Genomic DNA, 17,273 nt, shown 5'->3' with positions numbered 1-17,273 from the left:
ATCCTTTTCTGAAGTTGTTTCTGATGAAAATCCGGTCCATGTGCAGGGCTTTGTCGATGCCAAGGCCTTGGAGGAAGCGCTTACAAAAAATAGTTCGTACAAAGGGGCGTTCGGCATAGAGTTTCCCGACGAGTGGTCTGATATATCCGAATTGCCGCATAGATTCCGGTTTGCTCTGCGGTTTCCCGTCACCAAAGAAGACCATTTTAATATAAATCTCCTGATAATGCAGTACGAGGAAGTAAAATATTACCGCAGAAGTGGGTTTCTTTATCTTCAGACGGAACTCAGCTTACAGTACCTGCAGAAAAAGAATTCGACCCAAACTGTTATTCGACCAAAACTGGAGTCACTATATGATAGGGATTATCATATGCCATTTTCCAAATATTTTGGTGTACTTTTAATGTGTGCCTTTTTTTGCCCGTTCATAATGGATGTTAAGGTAAGACTAAGTCCTGTTCTTTTAGCAGCTCTTTAACTGTTTCATTTTGCAGAGCATTGTCGAGGAAAAGGAGCTTCAGCTGAAGGATATGCTGAACATCTCCGACGTAAGCAACTCTCTCCAATGGCTGGCCTGGTATGTCAAGTCCATGATAGTTCTATTCATAATATCGCTAGCTATTACTATATTTTGGACGATGATCGGTATACCCGGTGAGGAGGGGTCGCCATTTGCCGACATGCCCGTTCTCCCATATAGCGACTGGTCTGTCTTTCTGTTTTGTCTGCTTGTGTGCAGTCACTCTTTCATATGTTTCGGCTTCCTGGTCAGCTGCTGCTGCGCTCGCAGCAATTGGTGTGGCATCATTGCCATCCTTCTGTTCATGGCCAGTAGTGGGCCCAATTTTGTCACGAGCAGAGACAGTACTGGAACACTGTTGAACATCCTGTGCAGCATTTTCGTCGTGTCAGCCATGAACATGGTCATGGATCGAATTATCTTATGGGAATACGAGGGTTTGGGCCTGCACTGGAGCAATCTCTTTCAGACGTCATGGGCCCGTGACAGCATAAGCGTTGGTGCGATACTGTTTCTCATGATACTGTTTAGCCTGATCTCGATCCTCATCTGCCTGTACATGGAGCGGGTGAGGCCAGGGGAGTTTCGCATGCCACAGCCATGGAATTTCCCGTGCACCAAGCGCTTCTGGTGTCCGACCAAGAACATACGACGAGTAGTACCAATATCCCCGGGTTGTTCCTGGTGCAACCCACCGACGAGGAGCGACGTTCTGCGGATAAGTCTCCAGAGCGTAAGACCTCCAAGTTCGTGGATGCCAGCGCCAAAGGCAAAACCCCTGGTGTACAAATAAAAAATCTCAGCAAAAGCTTTGGCGAACGGCAGGTGGACGCTGGCCTCACATTCGATTTGTTTGAGAACGAGATCACGGTGCTCCTGGGACACAATGGAGCTGGCAAGACCACGACCATACAAATGTTGACGGGCACCATTCAACCCAGCTCCGGCACGGCGATCATCAATGGCTACGACATACAAACAGAACACCTCCAGGCCCGTCGATCCTTGGGCATTTGTCCGCAGAGAAGCGTCTTCTTTGCTGGTTTGAGTGTAGCCAGTCACCTTCGATTCTACAGCCGGCTCAGGGGTCTCAAGGGGGCAGCGGTCAAACAGGAGGTGGAAAAGTACTTGCAGAAGCTAAACCTTAAGGAAAAGGCCAACACCGCGGCTCGGCGTCTCTCTGGGGGGACACAGCGTCGGCTTGCGTTGGCCTGTGCCCTGTGCGGCAACGTCAAGGTTCTGTTCTGCGACGAGCCCAGCTCGGGTCTGGATCTCAACTCGCGGCTGGAACTTTGGAAGCTGCTGCTGGATGAGAAGCAGGGACGCACTGTTCTGCTCACCACCCACCAAATGGACGAGGGCGAGGTATTGGCCGACCGCATTGCCATCATAAGCGATGGCCGGCTCCGTTGCCTGGGCACATTGGCGTTCCTCAAGAAACAGAACGAGACCAGCTATCTGCTCAGCTGCGAGAAGGGACCCAACTGCAATGTGTCCAGGTTGACCCAACTAATAGCCGCCCACGTGCCCAACACGCGGCCTCATAGCAACATTGGATCGGACGTGTCCGACTGTATCGACTGCCGCACCGCTTTTTGGGATCCTTTGGGTCACTCTTCAACGACTTGGAGCAACAGAAGGAGCAGCTGGATGTTGTGGGATTCGGCCTTAGCTCCACCAGTCTTTCAGAAATATTTATGTCGCACGGCGCGGAAGATCTTGGGGCTCGCACTAGCGGCGGTGGCGGATCGGTTCAGCAGAGGCAGAGTCAGAGGCAGAGCCAGGGCCAAGAGCAGAGCCGTCATCCGAACCGTTTCCTGCGCTACCTGGGCCAGTGGGAGGCCATGCTGCTGAAGAAGCTTCTCTACACATATGATAAGAAATGGATGTTTCTGGTTATCCTGCTGCTGCCCATAGTCCTCTTCGTTGTAGTTCTTATTCGTAGGCCATCGGCGAGCGCACTTCTGGCCAGACTTCCTCTTACTCTGGCCGATTATAATGGTGAGGAGGTCAAAGTAATATTGCAATCAACATCGGACACTCGCCCTGTGCGGGATATAGCCAATGCCTACCAAGAGTTGGCCCAGCAGCACTGCACCGTCGAAAGAATTAGCCAGAATGTAATAGACTACATCGGCCCACAGGTGCAAGGAACGCCCGCGAGAATATACGAAATGAAGCAACGTCTTATAGCGGCAGCCACCTTCGACCAAGAAACAATCGTCTGGTGTAGACAGCGTCTGTTCCCGCATAGTGCTCCTGTGTCGCTCAGCCTCGCGTTCAACGCCATGGCGAAAGCGATGGTGGGTCCCGAGGCGAGCATAGAGGTAACCAATGCCCCCTACGAAGGGTTGAGTCAAGTTGAGAATCGAATGATAATGATTGAGAGCGCCAGCATTTATGTTTTGCTATATCTGTCCATTGTCCTGGCGATATTCTCCATCTCAGTGGCGCAGGAGAGGGTAACGCAGATACGGATGCAGCAGCAGGTGTCTGGCGTGAGCTTGGCCACCTACTGGCTGACCCACTTTATCATCGACTTGTCCCTCTACTTTGCGTTTGCGCTGACACTGATACTGGCGGTGCACGAGTTGTGCCATCCCGGGGAGATGCTGTCGATACTCATGATCATCGGAGTGGCGGGTCTGCCCTTTACCTATATTATGGCAAGCCTTTTCAGAGATGCTGGCACAGCCGTTATCATAATTGCAAACATCAACATTATATTCGGTATTATTTTTTAACTTTAGTCCGCAGACTAAAATTGTACTCCCAACGTTTCCTTTGTTTATTTTCTTTGTAGGTGTGGGTTTTTCCTTTTTTATGACAGTAGCTTGGGACATGTTAAATGATTTACCTTTTATCGGACCAATGATAAAAGTGTTTTACCTTCATCCTGTGTTTACTGGATTATTTGCGGTAATCAACTGTTTTCAAAGGGTTATAAATTGCAATTTCCTTCCCGTGCCTCTTGAAGAAATGCAAGACGAATTAAAGTTGTATTGTACTCCCGGATTGACCACCGCATTAACGGGAAAAACCGTAAAATTCTGCCCTTGCCTAGGTAAGTATTAAGACACACACAATGAACACAAACATTCAAAGAATTTACAAAAATCGCAATACCTAAATATATGGGAATTTCCAAATCATTTTCTAACGATTTTATTATCAAAATTAATTTAGTCCTAATTTTTATACCCGTACTCAAAAAAGAGTTAAGGGGTATATTAGATTTGTGGTAAAAGTGGATGTGTGCAACGCAGAGAAGGAAACGTTTCCGACCCCATAAAGTATATATATTCTTGATCAGCATCAATAGCCGAGTCTATATAGCCATGTCCGTCTGTCCGTCCGTCTGTCCGTCCGTCCGTCCGTCCGTCTTGATGAGCGCCTAAATCTCAGAGACTATATGAGCTAGAGCAACGAAATTTCGTTTCCTGACTCATGTGATATAACACCGCTACAAGTGTATTTCAAAATTTTGCCCCGCCCCTTCCGCCCACACAAAGAACGAAAATTTGTGGCAGGCACAATTTTAAAGATACGATAAAACAAAAAACGCAGTATCGTAGGGATGACCATATCTACCAATTGCCGAATCTGTTTCAGATCGGATCATAATTATACTCAGAATGAAGAAATTAATTTTCAGTTGCTTCCCCCATCACCTCCAGCAAGAGACCACGCTACCCATTCCCTTTTCTCGCTCGCACGCTCTGCCTCGTTCAGTAAGCGAGCGCCCGCTAGCGGAGGAGATGTATAATCTAAATGGTACATGTAGAATCTACATGTTAGATGTATAATATACATTTTAGATGTAGATAACAGATGTAGCAAAAAAAGTTAAATGTAAAATTTTTTAAAATTCTACATAAATCATAAGCTCAAAAATTGATATACTGACTGAGTGTTTAAGCTAGAAAGCGTAGCAACTGCATAATAATTTCTTCATTCTAGCTATAGTAATGATATGATCTGATTCAGGTTCGGCAATGCAGGGGATACGGTTATTTTCTCGTACTTTAAAATTGTGGATGACACAGTTTCGTCTTTTGTGTGGGCAGCGCGAAGTTTGGACATAAAGGGAGTCTGCATACAAAACTTGGTCACATATTACATTTTTAAGGAATTAGTGACTTAATTCAAAAAACCCGAATAACATGGTTAACAATTTAAAAATATATATTTATATGTTTGCTTTTTTTCTTACAGACATTCTGGATTGGGTGGAGGTGAGGTTTATGCTTATTTCTGGTATTTGCTACTTTTTGTGGCTGATTTTTGGCGAATACAGTACCACGTTGTGGTATATTGTGGTATATATATATAAATATTTTGGTCGTTTTTGTAAACAAAATGCAACAATCAATGATGAAGATGAAGACGTGACTGCTGCGGCCGAAAGGATAAGTAAAATGTCGAGCGAGGATCGCAAGGAGCATGCTTTAGTGCTGAGCCGGGTCTCAAAGAGATACTGCTGCATGGCTGCCGTACGTGGAATATCCTTCGCTGTCCAGCCGTGAGTAGTCATTCAAGTGTAGCAATAACAATTACTTAAAAGCCAAGTCCCCAATTTACTGCAGGGGCGTGTGCTTTGGTCTGCTGGGTGCCAACGGGGCCGGTAAAACGACTACCTTCAAGATGATTGTGGGCGACATTGCCATGACGATGGGGAGTATTCACGTCAGAGGCTGCAGCATGAAATTCCGCCCCCATCGCAGCGAGGCGGCATATCGGCTACTGTCCCCAGCACGACACGCTCTTCGACTTCTGCACAGGCCGTCAAACACTCAGGATCTTCCTTTTGCTGCGCGGCACACGCCGGAATCTCCTCAAAAAAGTCTCGGAAAAGCTGGCCACCGACTTTGGCTTTTTTGCGCACCTCGACAAAAAGGTCAAGGACTACAGTGGCGGCACTAAGCGAAAGTTAAACGCAGCGGTGGCCGGTGAGGGCTCATCGCTCATTTGTCTGGACGAGCCCAGTTCTGGGGTCGATCCGGCCTCCCGGCGCCATGTGTGGAATGTCCTCTCCTCGCTGCGGGACAAGGGGAAGGCGGTGCTGCTCAGCTCTCATAGCATGGAGGAGGTGGAGGCCCTCTGCACGCAGTTGGCCATTATGGTGGATGGGCAAATTCATTGCCTGGGATCCCAGCAGCGCATCAAGAATAAGTTTGCCCAGTGTCTGGTGCTCAAGTTACATGTGGATACCGGAAGTCTGGAAAGGTGAGACCAGCCCATTTAAAGTGTATTCGATCTCCAGATCGTAAAGAGATAACCCCACAAACCCACCCACCCACACAGCATGGCGTACACTGTACTGAAGGTAAAGAATCAAATGGAATCGGACTTTCCCACGGCATCGCTAGAGTAAGTTGCATTTCAGACCAGCCAAACATACTCACCTCACCCGTAATGACTGCTCATTCAGGGAAGAGTTTGGTGGCAGGCTCACTTACCACATACCCATTGCCAAAATGAGATGGTCGAGGGTGTTCTCATACGTTGAGAGAAATCGCAGCCCTTGGAAGGTGGAAGATGTATTTCTGGACATTGCCAAGAAGAAAGCGAACTAAAAGAAACAACAAAATCAAAATAGGCAACCGAAGAGTCGTCCCACCTAAAAGGATTCTCCGAAATCTGATAAAGATAATAGCCGGGCCACTAGGTTAACCAAGACATAGCCCTGTAGAAATATAGCGAGTGAGGGCGGGCAGACAGCGAGCTGGCTGTCATAAGGGAATTCGACTAAAATAAAGTGCTTTCGGAGTTCTTTTTTTGAGGAGCGTCTCTGTTAGTGTATCCGCACTTTAATTTTTTTTTTTACCCAGTACTCGAAGAGGTTAAGGAGTGTGTGCCTAAGTTGCCTAAGAGATATGGCGAAATGTCACTGCTGTAGTAATAACTCCTTCCACTAACATTACACGGATGACAGTATCAAAGGCATAAATAACAAGAAGGAACGTGTGAGTCGCTTCTGGGGACGCGACTCTTCTTATACCCGTACTCAGTCAGTATATACACATTTTTGGGCATATGATTTTTTGGAATTTTAGAATACATATGTTATCTACAAATACATCCACAATGTATATTCTACATCTCTTCCGCTAGGGGTTGCTCGCGCACTGAACGCGGCAGAGTGTGCGAGCGAGAAAGAGAATCAGTAGCGTCAGCAGCGCTTTAGAAGGAGAGGGAACCAACAGAAAATTCATTTCTTCATTCTGGCTATAATTATGATCCGATCTGATTCAGATTCGGCAATCTGGTAGATATGGTTATTTTCTACGATACTGCGTTTTCAGTTTTATCGTATCTTTAAAATTGTGGCTGCCACAGATTTTCGTCCTTTGTGTGGGCGGAAGGGGGCGGGGCGAAATTTTGAAATACACTTGTAGCAGTGGATATCACTTGAGTCTGGAAACCAAATTTGGTTGCCCTAACTCTCATTGTCTCTGAGATCTAAGAGATCATCGAGACGGACAGACGGACAGACGGACATGGCTATATTGACTCGGATATTGATGCTGATGAAGAATATATATGCTTTATGGGGTCGGAAACGTTTCCTTCTCTGCGTTACACACATCCACTTTTACCACAAATCTAAAATACCCCTTAACACTTTTTTGAGTACGGGTATAATTATGATGTGTTAATGGGGCGAAGTGCGTGAAGGGTTGTGTGGGTTATGTAAGCGAAATAAAAAAATCACCAATTTCATGGACACACCACATTAGAAGCGTAACACACCAAATTAGATAAAACCTATATATAGTAGATTTCAAAACGATTTGCGAAAGTATAGTATCATCCAACCCAATAGTAAAACCATCGCAATCGCATAGATCAGACTATGAATTCTTTGACTGTACTACTGCTTTTAGTTCTCATTGGCGGTGTGACCGCCTACTGCTGCCATGCCAGGAGTAATGGGCGTTGCTCGGATGGTTCGCGTGCCAAAGGAAGCTATTGCGCGTATGGCAAGTGTAATATCTTTGGATGTAATTGTGACGGCGGCTGTAGAGGCGAAAAAAAACCCAGGCTTACGTGCTGCTACGGGCACACCGACCTACTGCGCGGGAAATTCGTATGCGATGATGGAACCATCGCATCAAATTTTTGTGGGAAAGGCCCCTGTAATATTTTTGGATGCAACTGCGACGGCGGATGTAGAGGATGAAGGATTCTAAATTTTTCAAAGGTTATCTTTATTGTAAAGATCATCTGTGCAAATAAAAGAGAAACTTCTTTGGGCGAAGCTTTTCTTCCACGAAACAAAGGTTTAGACATTTCTAGTTAGTTGTTATCAACAAATCAATTTCACGGACACACCACATTCGAAGCATAGCATACCAAAATACAAATTATATAAATACCAGATCTAGTATTGATTATAGGATTGATTGGCTTTAAAACCTAATTCTCTGAAAAGTCAGTATGTCCTCTACGACTGACTGTGTGCATGACACAAGGATCTACAACTTATCCCCTTATCCCTAAAATAGAATTTACATACGAGTGTTCGTACGATTACTTTTTGTTGAAATCTAGTTAGTTCTGCCAATTTATTCGTCGATTTGTGGAAAACATTAGTCTCAGTCTCATTTAATTTGTTACGATATTATATAATGTATTAAATCTTGCATTACTGAATACATCACTGGGATCTGGTACCTCCAAAAAGGATTCCATTTACGAGTGGCTTATATATTTCCTACCACAACACTGACTGATTTCAGACTGCGTTACATATATAAAACATGACAAATGAAGAGCAAGTGCCGGAGGTGTTGTCCTGCCCAAGGAAGTTTCTATTGATATTGTGGAAAAATCTATGTGTGTTTTTGGGACGAAAATGCCAGTTGGCTTGTTTAATAATATTATCTTTTGCAATTCCGCTGATGCCCGTTATAATAGGGCAAGGTGTGCCCATCATAGGCTACGAATTCAGCGAAAACTATCAGCCTATGCTACCATAGTAAGTTGAAAACCCACTTCTAATTAAATAATATTGTGTTCATTGTGTGTGCTCCAAAAAGCGGAATTATCCTCTGTTACTCGCCGCAAAATGCAATTCTTGAGTTGCTTGTCACAGGAGTATCCTTTTCTGAAGTTGTTTCTGATGAAAATCCGGTCCATGTGCAGGGCTTTGTCGATGCCAAGGCCTTGGAGGAAGCGCTTACAAAAAATAGTTCGTACCGAGGGGCGTTCGGCATAGAGTTTCCCGACGAGTGGTCTGATATATCCGAATTGCCGCATAGATTCCGGTTTGCTCTGCGGTTTCCCGTCACCAAAGAAGACCATTTTAATATAAATCTCCTGATAATGCAGTACGAGGAAGTAAAATATTACCGCAGAAGTGGGTTTCTTTATCTTCAGACGGAACTCAGCTTACAGTACCTGCAGAAAAAGAATTCGACCCAAACTGTTATTCGACCAAAACTGGAGTCACTATATGATAGGGATTATCATATGCCATTTTCCAAATATTTTGGTGTACTTTTAATGTGTGCCTTTTTTTGCCCGTTCATAATGGATGTTAAGGTAAGACTAAGTCCTGTTCTTTTAGCAGCTCTTTAACTGTTTCATTTTGCAGAGCATTGTCGAGGAAAAGGAGCTTCAGCTGAAGGATATGCTGAACATCTCCGACGTAAGCAACTCTCTCCAATGGCTGGCCTGGTATGTCAAGTCCATGATAGTTCTATTCATAATATCGCTGGTTATTACTATATTTTGGACGATGATCGGTCTACCCGGTGTGGAGGGGTCGCCATTTGCCGACATGCCCGTTCTCCCATATACCGACTGGTCGGTCTTTCTGTTCTGTCTGCTTGTGTGCAGTCACTCTTTCATATGTTTCGGCTTCCTGGTCAGCTCCTTCTGCACTCGCAGCAATTGGTGTGGCATCATTGCCATCCTGCTGTTCATGGCCAGTAGTGGGCCCAATTTTGTCACGAGCAGAGACAGTACTGGGACACTGTTGAACATCCTTTGCAGCATTTTCGTCGTGTCAGCCATGAACATGGTCATGGCTCGAATTGCCGCATGGGAGCTAGCTGGTGTGGGCCTGCACTGGAGCAATATCTTTCAGACGTCATGGGCCCGTGACAGCATAAACGTTGGTGCGATACTGTTTCTCATGATACTGTTTAGCCTGATCTCGATCCTCATCTGCCTGTACATGGAGCGGGTGAGGCCAGGGGAGTTTGGCATGCCACAGCCATGGAATTTCCCGTGCACCAAGCGCTTCTGGTGTCCGACCAAGAACATACGACGAGTAGTATCATTATCCCCGCCCGGGTTGTTCCTGGTGCAACCCACCGACGAGGAGCGACGTTCTGCGGATAAGTCTCCAGAGCGTAAGACCTCCAAGTTCGTGGATGCCAGCGCCAAAGGCAAAACCCCTGGTGTACAAATAAAAAATCTCAGCAAAAGCTTTGGCGAACGACAGGTGGTCGCTGGCCTCACATTCGATTTGTTTGAGAACGAGATCACGGTGCTCCTGGGACACAATGGAGCTGGCAAGACCACGACCATACAAATGTTGACGGGCACCATTCAACCCAGCTCCGGCACGGCGATCATCAATGGCTACGACATACAAACCGAACACCTCCAGGCCCGTCGATCCTTGGGCATTTGTCCGCAGAGAAGCGTCTTCTTTGCTGGTTTGAGTGTGGCCAGTCACCTTCGATTCTACAGCCGGCTCAGGGGTCTCAAGGGGGCAGCGGTCAAACAGGAGGTGGAAAAGTACTTGCAGAAGCTAAGCCTTAAGGAAAAGGCCAACACCGCGGCTCGGCGTCTCTCTGGGGGGACACAGCGTCGGCTTGCGTTGGCCTGTGCCCTGTGCGGCAACGTCAAGGTTCTGTTCTGCGACGAGCCCAGCTCGGGTCTGGATCCCAACTCGCGGCTGGAACTTTGGAAGCTGCTGCTGGATGAGAAGCAGGGACGCACTGTTCTGCTCACCACCCACCAAATGGACGAGGGCGAGGTATTGGCCGACCGCATTGCCATCATAAGCGATGGCCGGCTCCGTTGCCTGGGCACATTGGCGTTCCTCAAGAAACAGAACGAGACCAGCTATCTGCTCAGCTGCGAGAAGGGACCCAACTGCAATGTGTCCAGGTTGACCCAACTAATAGCCGCCCACGTGCCCAACACGCGGCCTCATAGCAACATTGGATCGGACGTGTCCGACTGTATCGACTGCCGCACCGCTTTTTGGGATCCTTTGGGTCACTCTTCAACGACTTGGAGCAACAGAAGGAGCAGCTGGATGTTGTGGGATTCGGTCTTAGCTCCACCAGTCTTTCAGAAATATTTATGTCGCACGGCGCGGAAGATCTTGGGGCTCGCACTAGCGGCGGTAGCGGATCGGTTCAGCAGAGGCGGAGTCAGAGGCAGGCCAGGGCCAAGAGCAGAGCCGTCATCCGAACCGTTTCCTGCGCTACCTGGGCCAGTGGGAGGCCATGCTGCTGAAGAAGCTGCTCTACACATATGATAAGAAATGGATGTTTCTGGTTATGCTGCTGCTGCCCATAGTTCTCTTCGTTGTAGTTCTTATTCGTAGGCCATCGGCGAGCGCACTTCTGGCCAGACTTCCTCTTACTCTGGCCGATTATAATGGTGAGGACGTCAAAGTAATATTGCAATCAACATCGGACACTCGCCCTGTGCGGGATATAGCCAATGCCTACCAAGAGTTGGCCCAGCAGCACTGCACCGTCGAAAGAATTAGCCAGAATGTAATAGACTACATCGGCCCACAGGTGCAAGGAACGCCCGCGAGGATATACGAAATGAAGCGCCGTCTTATAGCGGCAGCCACCTTCGACCAAGAAACGATCGTCTGGGTTAGACATCGTCTGTTCCCGCATAGTGCTCCTGTGTCGCTCAGCCTCGCGTTCAACGCCATGGCGAAAGCGATGGTGGGTCCCGAGGCGAGCATAGAGGTAACCAATGCCCCCTACGAAGGGTTGAGTCAAGTTGAGCATCATTTAGAGATGATTGTGGGCGCCAGCATTTGTGTTTTGCTATATCTGTCCATTGTCCTGGCGATATTCTCCATCTCAGTGGCGCAGGAGAAGGCAACGCAGATACGGATGCAGCAGCAGGTGTCCGGCGTGAACATGGCCACCTACTGGCTGACCCACTTTATCATCGACTTGTCCCTCTACTTTGCGTTTACCCTGGCACTGATACTGGCGTTGCACGAGTTGTGCCATCCCGGGGAGATGCTGTCGATACTCATGATCATCGGAGTGGCGGGTCTGCCCTTTACCTATATTATGGCAAGCCTTTTCAGAGATGCTGGCACAGCCGTGGTCATAATTGCAAACATCAACATTATATTCGGTATTATTTTTTAACTTTAGCCCGCAGACTAAAATTTTACCCCCAACCGTTTCATTTTTTCCGTAGGTGTGGCTTTTGGTATCTTTATGGCAGGGATCTGGGAGCTGATAGATAACTTAACTTTGATGAAACCATTGATATATGTATTTTACCTTCATCCTGTGTTTACTGGCTTATTTGCGGTAATCAACTGTTTTCAAAGGGTTATAAATTGCAATTTCCTTCCCGTGCCTCTTGAAGAAATGCAAGACGAATTAAAGTTGTATTGTACTCCCGGATTGACCACCGCATTAACGCGAAGAACCGTTAAGTTCTGCCCTTGCCTGGGTATGTATTAAGACACACACACTATGAACACACATTCACAAATGTTCTTAGTAAGTTAAAGTTTAACTTAAATACCTTCAACGACGCCTAATTAATGCACCTATACACAACAAAATAGAGGTCACAGGATATAATTTTCTTTCGACTTTTCCTGAGTTTCAAAATTTCGTAAAAATAATACCGCAAAAAAATCATAGTTTTTGCATTTCAATGCTTTATATTTCCCAGACGGTAAGCTAAAATTACAAGGTGTTTGGGCTTGACTTCTAGCTGTTTTAATTATCTTTTCAAAATAGCAAAGTTCTTTGCAACCAGACGTAGGCTACTAGAGTTATGGGAAAAAAAGAAGCGCTACCTCTGAAAAAAGCTTTAAACAAAATACCAGATTCAAAAATTCTTCAAAAAAAAAGTTCTGTCATAAAAAAATTATCATCAAACCATTTCTAAGCCCCAAATCTTTAAGTGAAAGTTGGTTTTGTTCCTTGAGGAAAACTCGTGTCGAGTAGTGTTATTGGACGCTCTTCAATATCCAATAATTTACTGGAATGGACAAGATGAATATAGTATCACGCCACAGGAGTCGAAACAATCAAGAAAGTCAGTTCGAAGGTTTTTTTGCGTATCGTATGATGATTCGAAATTTTGTTTTCACAAACACGAGGCAGAGTGTGTGAGCTAGACATCTTAACAGCTGCAAATAAATTTTTTCATTATAGCTTTAATAGCACTACTCAACAAAATTTAACTTTTTATTTAGGCTGTGAACCAAAATGACTTTTTCTGATTGTTGTAGTACTTTATTTTTTTTTATGGTGTAATATTTTGTTAATAATTTTTTAAATCTGGTATTTTTTAAGTAACGTAAGTAACGTTATTTTTCAGTCGTTTTGGTTAAACGGCTGAAAGTTGACCGTATATCCATAGATTTTAATGAACAATACCTTAAATGACGCCTAATTAATGCGTATCTAAACTAAAAATGTTGGCCCATAATAATTTTTTTTTCGACTTTTCCCGAGTTTTTAAAGTCAAAATTCCGAAAAAATTTCGGCAAAAAATTATGAAATTTGAATTTGAAAGCTTAATATCTTCCAGGCATTAAGCTGTAGATACAAAGTGTCTGGGTCGGATTTAAAGCTGCATTTGTCAGCTTTTCAGAACTGCAAATTTCTATGCAATAGATATAAGATACTTAAGTTATGTGAAAAATACAAGCACTACCTCTGAAAAAAACCGTGAAAAAATACCAGATTTTAAAAATTCTTAAAAAAAACTAAACCATAAAAAAAAACCATAATTCGTTAAAGAATGTTAAACCCCGAAATCTATAAGAAAGTCATTTCGGGCCACAGCCTAATTGTCGTGTTGAATAGTGTAATGATCGGATCTGATTCAGATTCGACAATACAGGAGATATGGTTATTTTTTACGATTTTCGGGTTTCTCATACCTTTACAATTGAGGATGTACACAGATTTTCGTCTTTTGCGAGGGCAGCGCGAAGTTCGGATATAAAAGGAGTCTGCATACAAGACTTGCTTTCTCAAGCATATATAGTCTCTGAGATCTAGGCGCTCATCGGGAAGGGTGGACATTTAGCTGTACCACACATCCACTTACACCAAAACTTTAATATTATAAGGGTATACAAAAAGTAACTTATAGTTTTTCGGTAAATTGCACAACATACTAAAATAGGTGACATTTTACATTTTTTAGGAATTAGCTACTTCATTAAAAAAAACCCGAATAACATGGGTAACAATTTAAAAATATATATTTATATGTTTGTTTTTTTCCTTACAGACATTCTGGATTGGGTGGAGGTGAGGTTTATGCTTATTTCTGGTATTTGCTACTTGTTGTGGCTGATTTTCGGCGAATACAGTACCACGTTGTGGTATGGCCTAAAATATATTGCTTGTTTTTGTTGTAAACCAATTGCAACAATCAACGATGAAGACGTGGCTGCTGCAGCCGAAAGGATAGGTAAAATGTCGAGCGAGGATCGCAAGGAGCATGCTTTAGTCCTGAGCCGGGTCTCAAAGAGATACTGCTGCATGGCTGCCGTACGTGGAATATCCTTCGCTGTCCAGCCGTGAGTAGTCATTCAAGTGCAGCAATAACAATTACTTAAAAGCCAATCCCCAATTTACTGCAGGGGCGTGTGCTTTGGTCTGCTGGGTGCCAACGGGGCCGGTAAAACGACTACCTTCAAGATGATTGTGGGCGACATTGCCATGACGATGGGGAGTATTCACGTCAGAGGCTGCAGCATTAAATTCCGCCCCACGGCAGCGAGGCGGCAGATCGGCTACTGTCCCCAGCACGACACGCTCTTCGACTTCTGCACAGGCCGTCAAACACTCAGGATTTTCCTTTTGCTGCGCGGCACACGCCGGAATCTCCTCAAAAAAGTCTCGGAAAAGCTGGCCACCGACTTTGGCTTTTTTACGCACCTCGACAAAAAGGTCAAGGACTACAGTGGCGGCACTAAGCGAAAGTTAAACGCAGCGGTGGCCGGTGAGGGCTCATCGCTCATTTGTCTGGACGAGCCCAGTTCTGGGGTCGATCCGGCCTCCCGGCGCCATGTGTGGAATGTCCTCTCCTCGCTGCGGGACAAGGGGAAGGCGGTGCTGCTCAGCTCTCATAGCATGGAGGAGGTGGAGGCCCTCTGCACGCAGTTGGCCATTATGGTGGATGGGCAAATTCATTGCCTGGGATCCCAGCAGCGCATCAAGAATAAGTTTGCCCAGTGTCTGGTGCTCAAGTTACATGTGGATACCGGAAGTCTGGAAAGGTGAGACCAGCCCATTTAAAGTGTATTCGACCTCCAGATCGTAAAGAGATAACCCCACGAAACCCACCCACCCACACAGCATGGCGTACACTGTACTGAAGGTAAAGAATCAAATGGAATCGGACTTTCCCACGGCATCGCTAGAGTAAGTTGCATTTCAGACCAGCCAAACATACTCACCTCACTCGTAATGACTGCTCATTCAGGGAAGAGTTTGGTGGCAGGCTCACTTACCACATACCCATTGCCAAAATGAGATGGTCGAGGGTGTTCTCATACGTTGAGAGAAATCGCAGCCCTTGGAAGGTGGTGGACTACTCTCTGACGCAGCCGTCGCTGGAAGATGTATTTCTGGACATTGCCAAGAAGAAAGCGAACGAAAAGAAACAACAAAAGAATCAAAACAGGCAATCGAAGAGTCGTCCCACCAAAAAGGATTCTCCGAAATCTGATAAAGATAATGGCCGCGCCACTAGGGTAACCAAGACATAGCCCTGTAGAAATATAGCGAGTGAAGGCTGGCAGACAGCGAGCTGGCTGTCATAAGGGAATTCGACTAAAATAAAGTGCTTTCGGAGTTCTTTTTTTGAGGAGCGTCTCTGCCATTTTGTTAGTGTATCCGCACTTTAATTTTTTTTAGCCAGTACTCGAAGAGTTTAAGGTGTTATGCCTAAGTTGCCTAAGAGATAGCAGAAGGCGAAATGTCACTGCTGTAGTCATAACTCCTTCCACTAACATTACACGGATGAAAGAATCAAAGGCATAAATAACAAGAAGGAACGTGTGAGTCGCTTCTGGGGACGCGACTCTTCTTATACCCGTACTCAGTCAGTATATACACATTTTTGGGCATGTTATCTACAAATACATCCACAATGTATATTCTACATCTCCTCCGCTAGCGGGCACTCGCGCACTGAACGAGGCAGAGTGTGCGAGCGAGAAAGACAATGACTAGCGTGGTCTCTGGCTGGAGGAGGTGGGGAAGCAACTGAAAACTGTTTTCTTCAGTTTTATCGTATCTTTAAAATTGTGCCTGCCACAGATTTTCGTCCTTTGTGGGGCGGAAGGGGGCGGGCGAAATTTTGAAATACACTTGTAGCAGTGGATATCACTTGAGTCTGGAAACCAAATTTGGTTGCCCTAACTCTTATTGTCTCTGAGATCTAAGAGATCATCGAGACGGACAGACGGACATGGCTATATCGACTCGGATATTGATGCTGATGAAGAATATATATGCTTTATGGGGTCGGAAACGTTTTCTTCTCTGCGTTACACACATCCACTTTTACCACAAATCTACACATTAGAAGCGTAACACACCAAATTAGATAAAACCTATATATAGTAGATTTCAAAACGATTTGCGAAAGTATAGTATCATCCAACCCAATAGTAAAACCATCGCAATCGCATAGATCAGACTATGAATTCTTTGACTGTACTACTGCTTTTAGTTCTCATTGGCGGTGTGACAGCCTACTGCAGCCATGCCAGGAGTAATGGGCGTTGCTCGGATGGTTCGCATGGCAAAGGAAGCTATTGCGCATATGGCAAGTGTAATATCTTTGGATGTAATTGTGACGGCGGCTGTAGAGGCGAAAAAAAACCCAGGCTTACGTGCTGCTACGGGCACGCCGACCTACTGCGCGGGAAACTCGTATGCGATGATGGAACCATCGCATCAAATTTTTGTGGGAAAGGCCCCTGTAATATTTTTGGATGCAACTGCGACGGCGGATGTAGAGGATGAAGGATTCTAAATTTTTCAAAGGTTATCTTTATTGTAAAGATCATCTGTGCAAATAAAAGAGAAACTTCTTTGGGCGAAGCTTTTCTTCCACGAAACAAAGGTTTAGACATTTCTAGTTAGTTGTTATCAACAAATCAATTTCACGGACACACCACATTCGAAGCATAGCATACCAAAATACAAATTATATAAATACCAGATCTAGTATTGATTATAGGATTGATTGGCTTTAAAACCTAATTCTCTGAAAAGTCAGTCTGTCCTCTACGACTGACTGTGTGCATGACACAAGGATCTACAACTTATCCCCTTATCCCTAAAATAGAATTTACATACGAGTGTTCGTACGATTACTTTTTGTTGAAATCTAGTTAGTTCTGCCAATTTATTCGTCGATTTGTGGAAAACATTAGTCTCAGTCTCATTTAATTTGTTACGATATTATATAATGTATTAAATCTTGCATTACTGAATACATCACTGGGATCTGGTACCTCCAAAAAGGATTC

At 45.1% G+C, this 17,273-nt stretch overlaps 1 protein-coding gene across 1 annotated transcript; it reads left to right on the top strand.

Annotated features, from left to right (window-relative positions):
* Positions 1-433: 433 nt before the first annotated feature.
* Positions 434-15,598, top strand: LOC111079425 (phospholipid-transporting ATPase ABCA3-like). The gene is given in 10 exon segments (XM_041594785.1): positions 434-445; positions 498-1,019; positions 1,055-2,047; positions 2,101-3,166; positions 4,739-5,045; positions 5,110-5,230; positions 5,232-5,749; positions 5,828-5,893; positions 5,955-6,054; positions 15,315-15,598. Coding segments are annotated over 10 exon segments (3,891 nt in total). The 3' UTR covers positions 15,501-15,598.
* Positions 15,599-17,273: the final 1,675 nt, after the last annotated feature.

This window comes from Drosophila obscura, unplaced genomic scaffold, assembly GCF_018151105.1.
Source record: "Drosophila obscura isolate BZ-5 IFL unplaced genomic scaffold, ASM1815110v1 contig_36, whole genome shotgun sequence".
Lineage (NCBI taxonomy): Eukaryota > Metazoa > Arthropoda > Insecta > Diptera > Drosophilidae > Drosophila > Drosophila obscura.
Note: the sequence above shows the minus strand (reverse complement) of the source record. Positions and strands in the feature narration are given on the sequence as shown.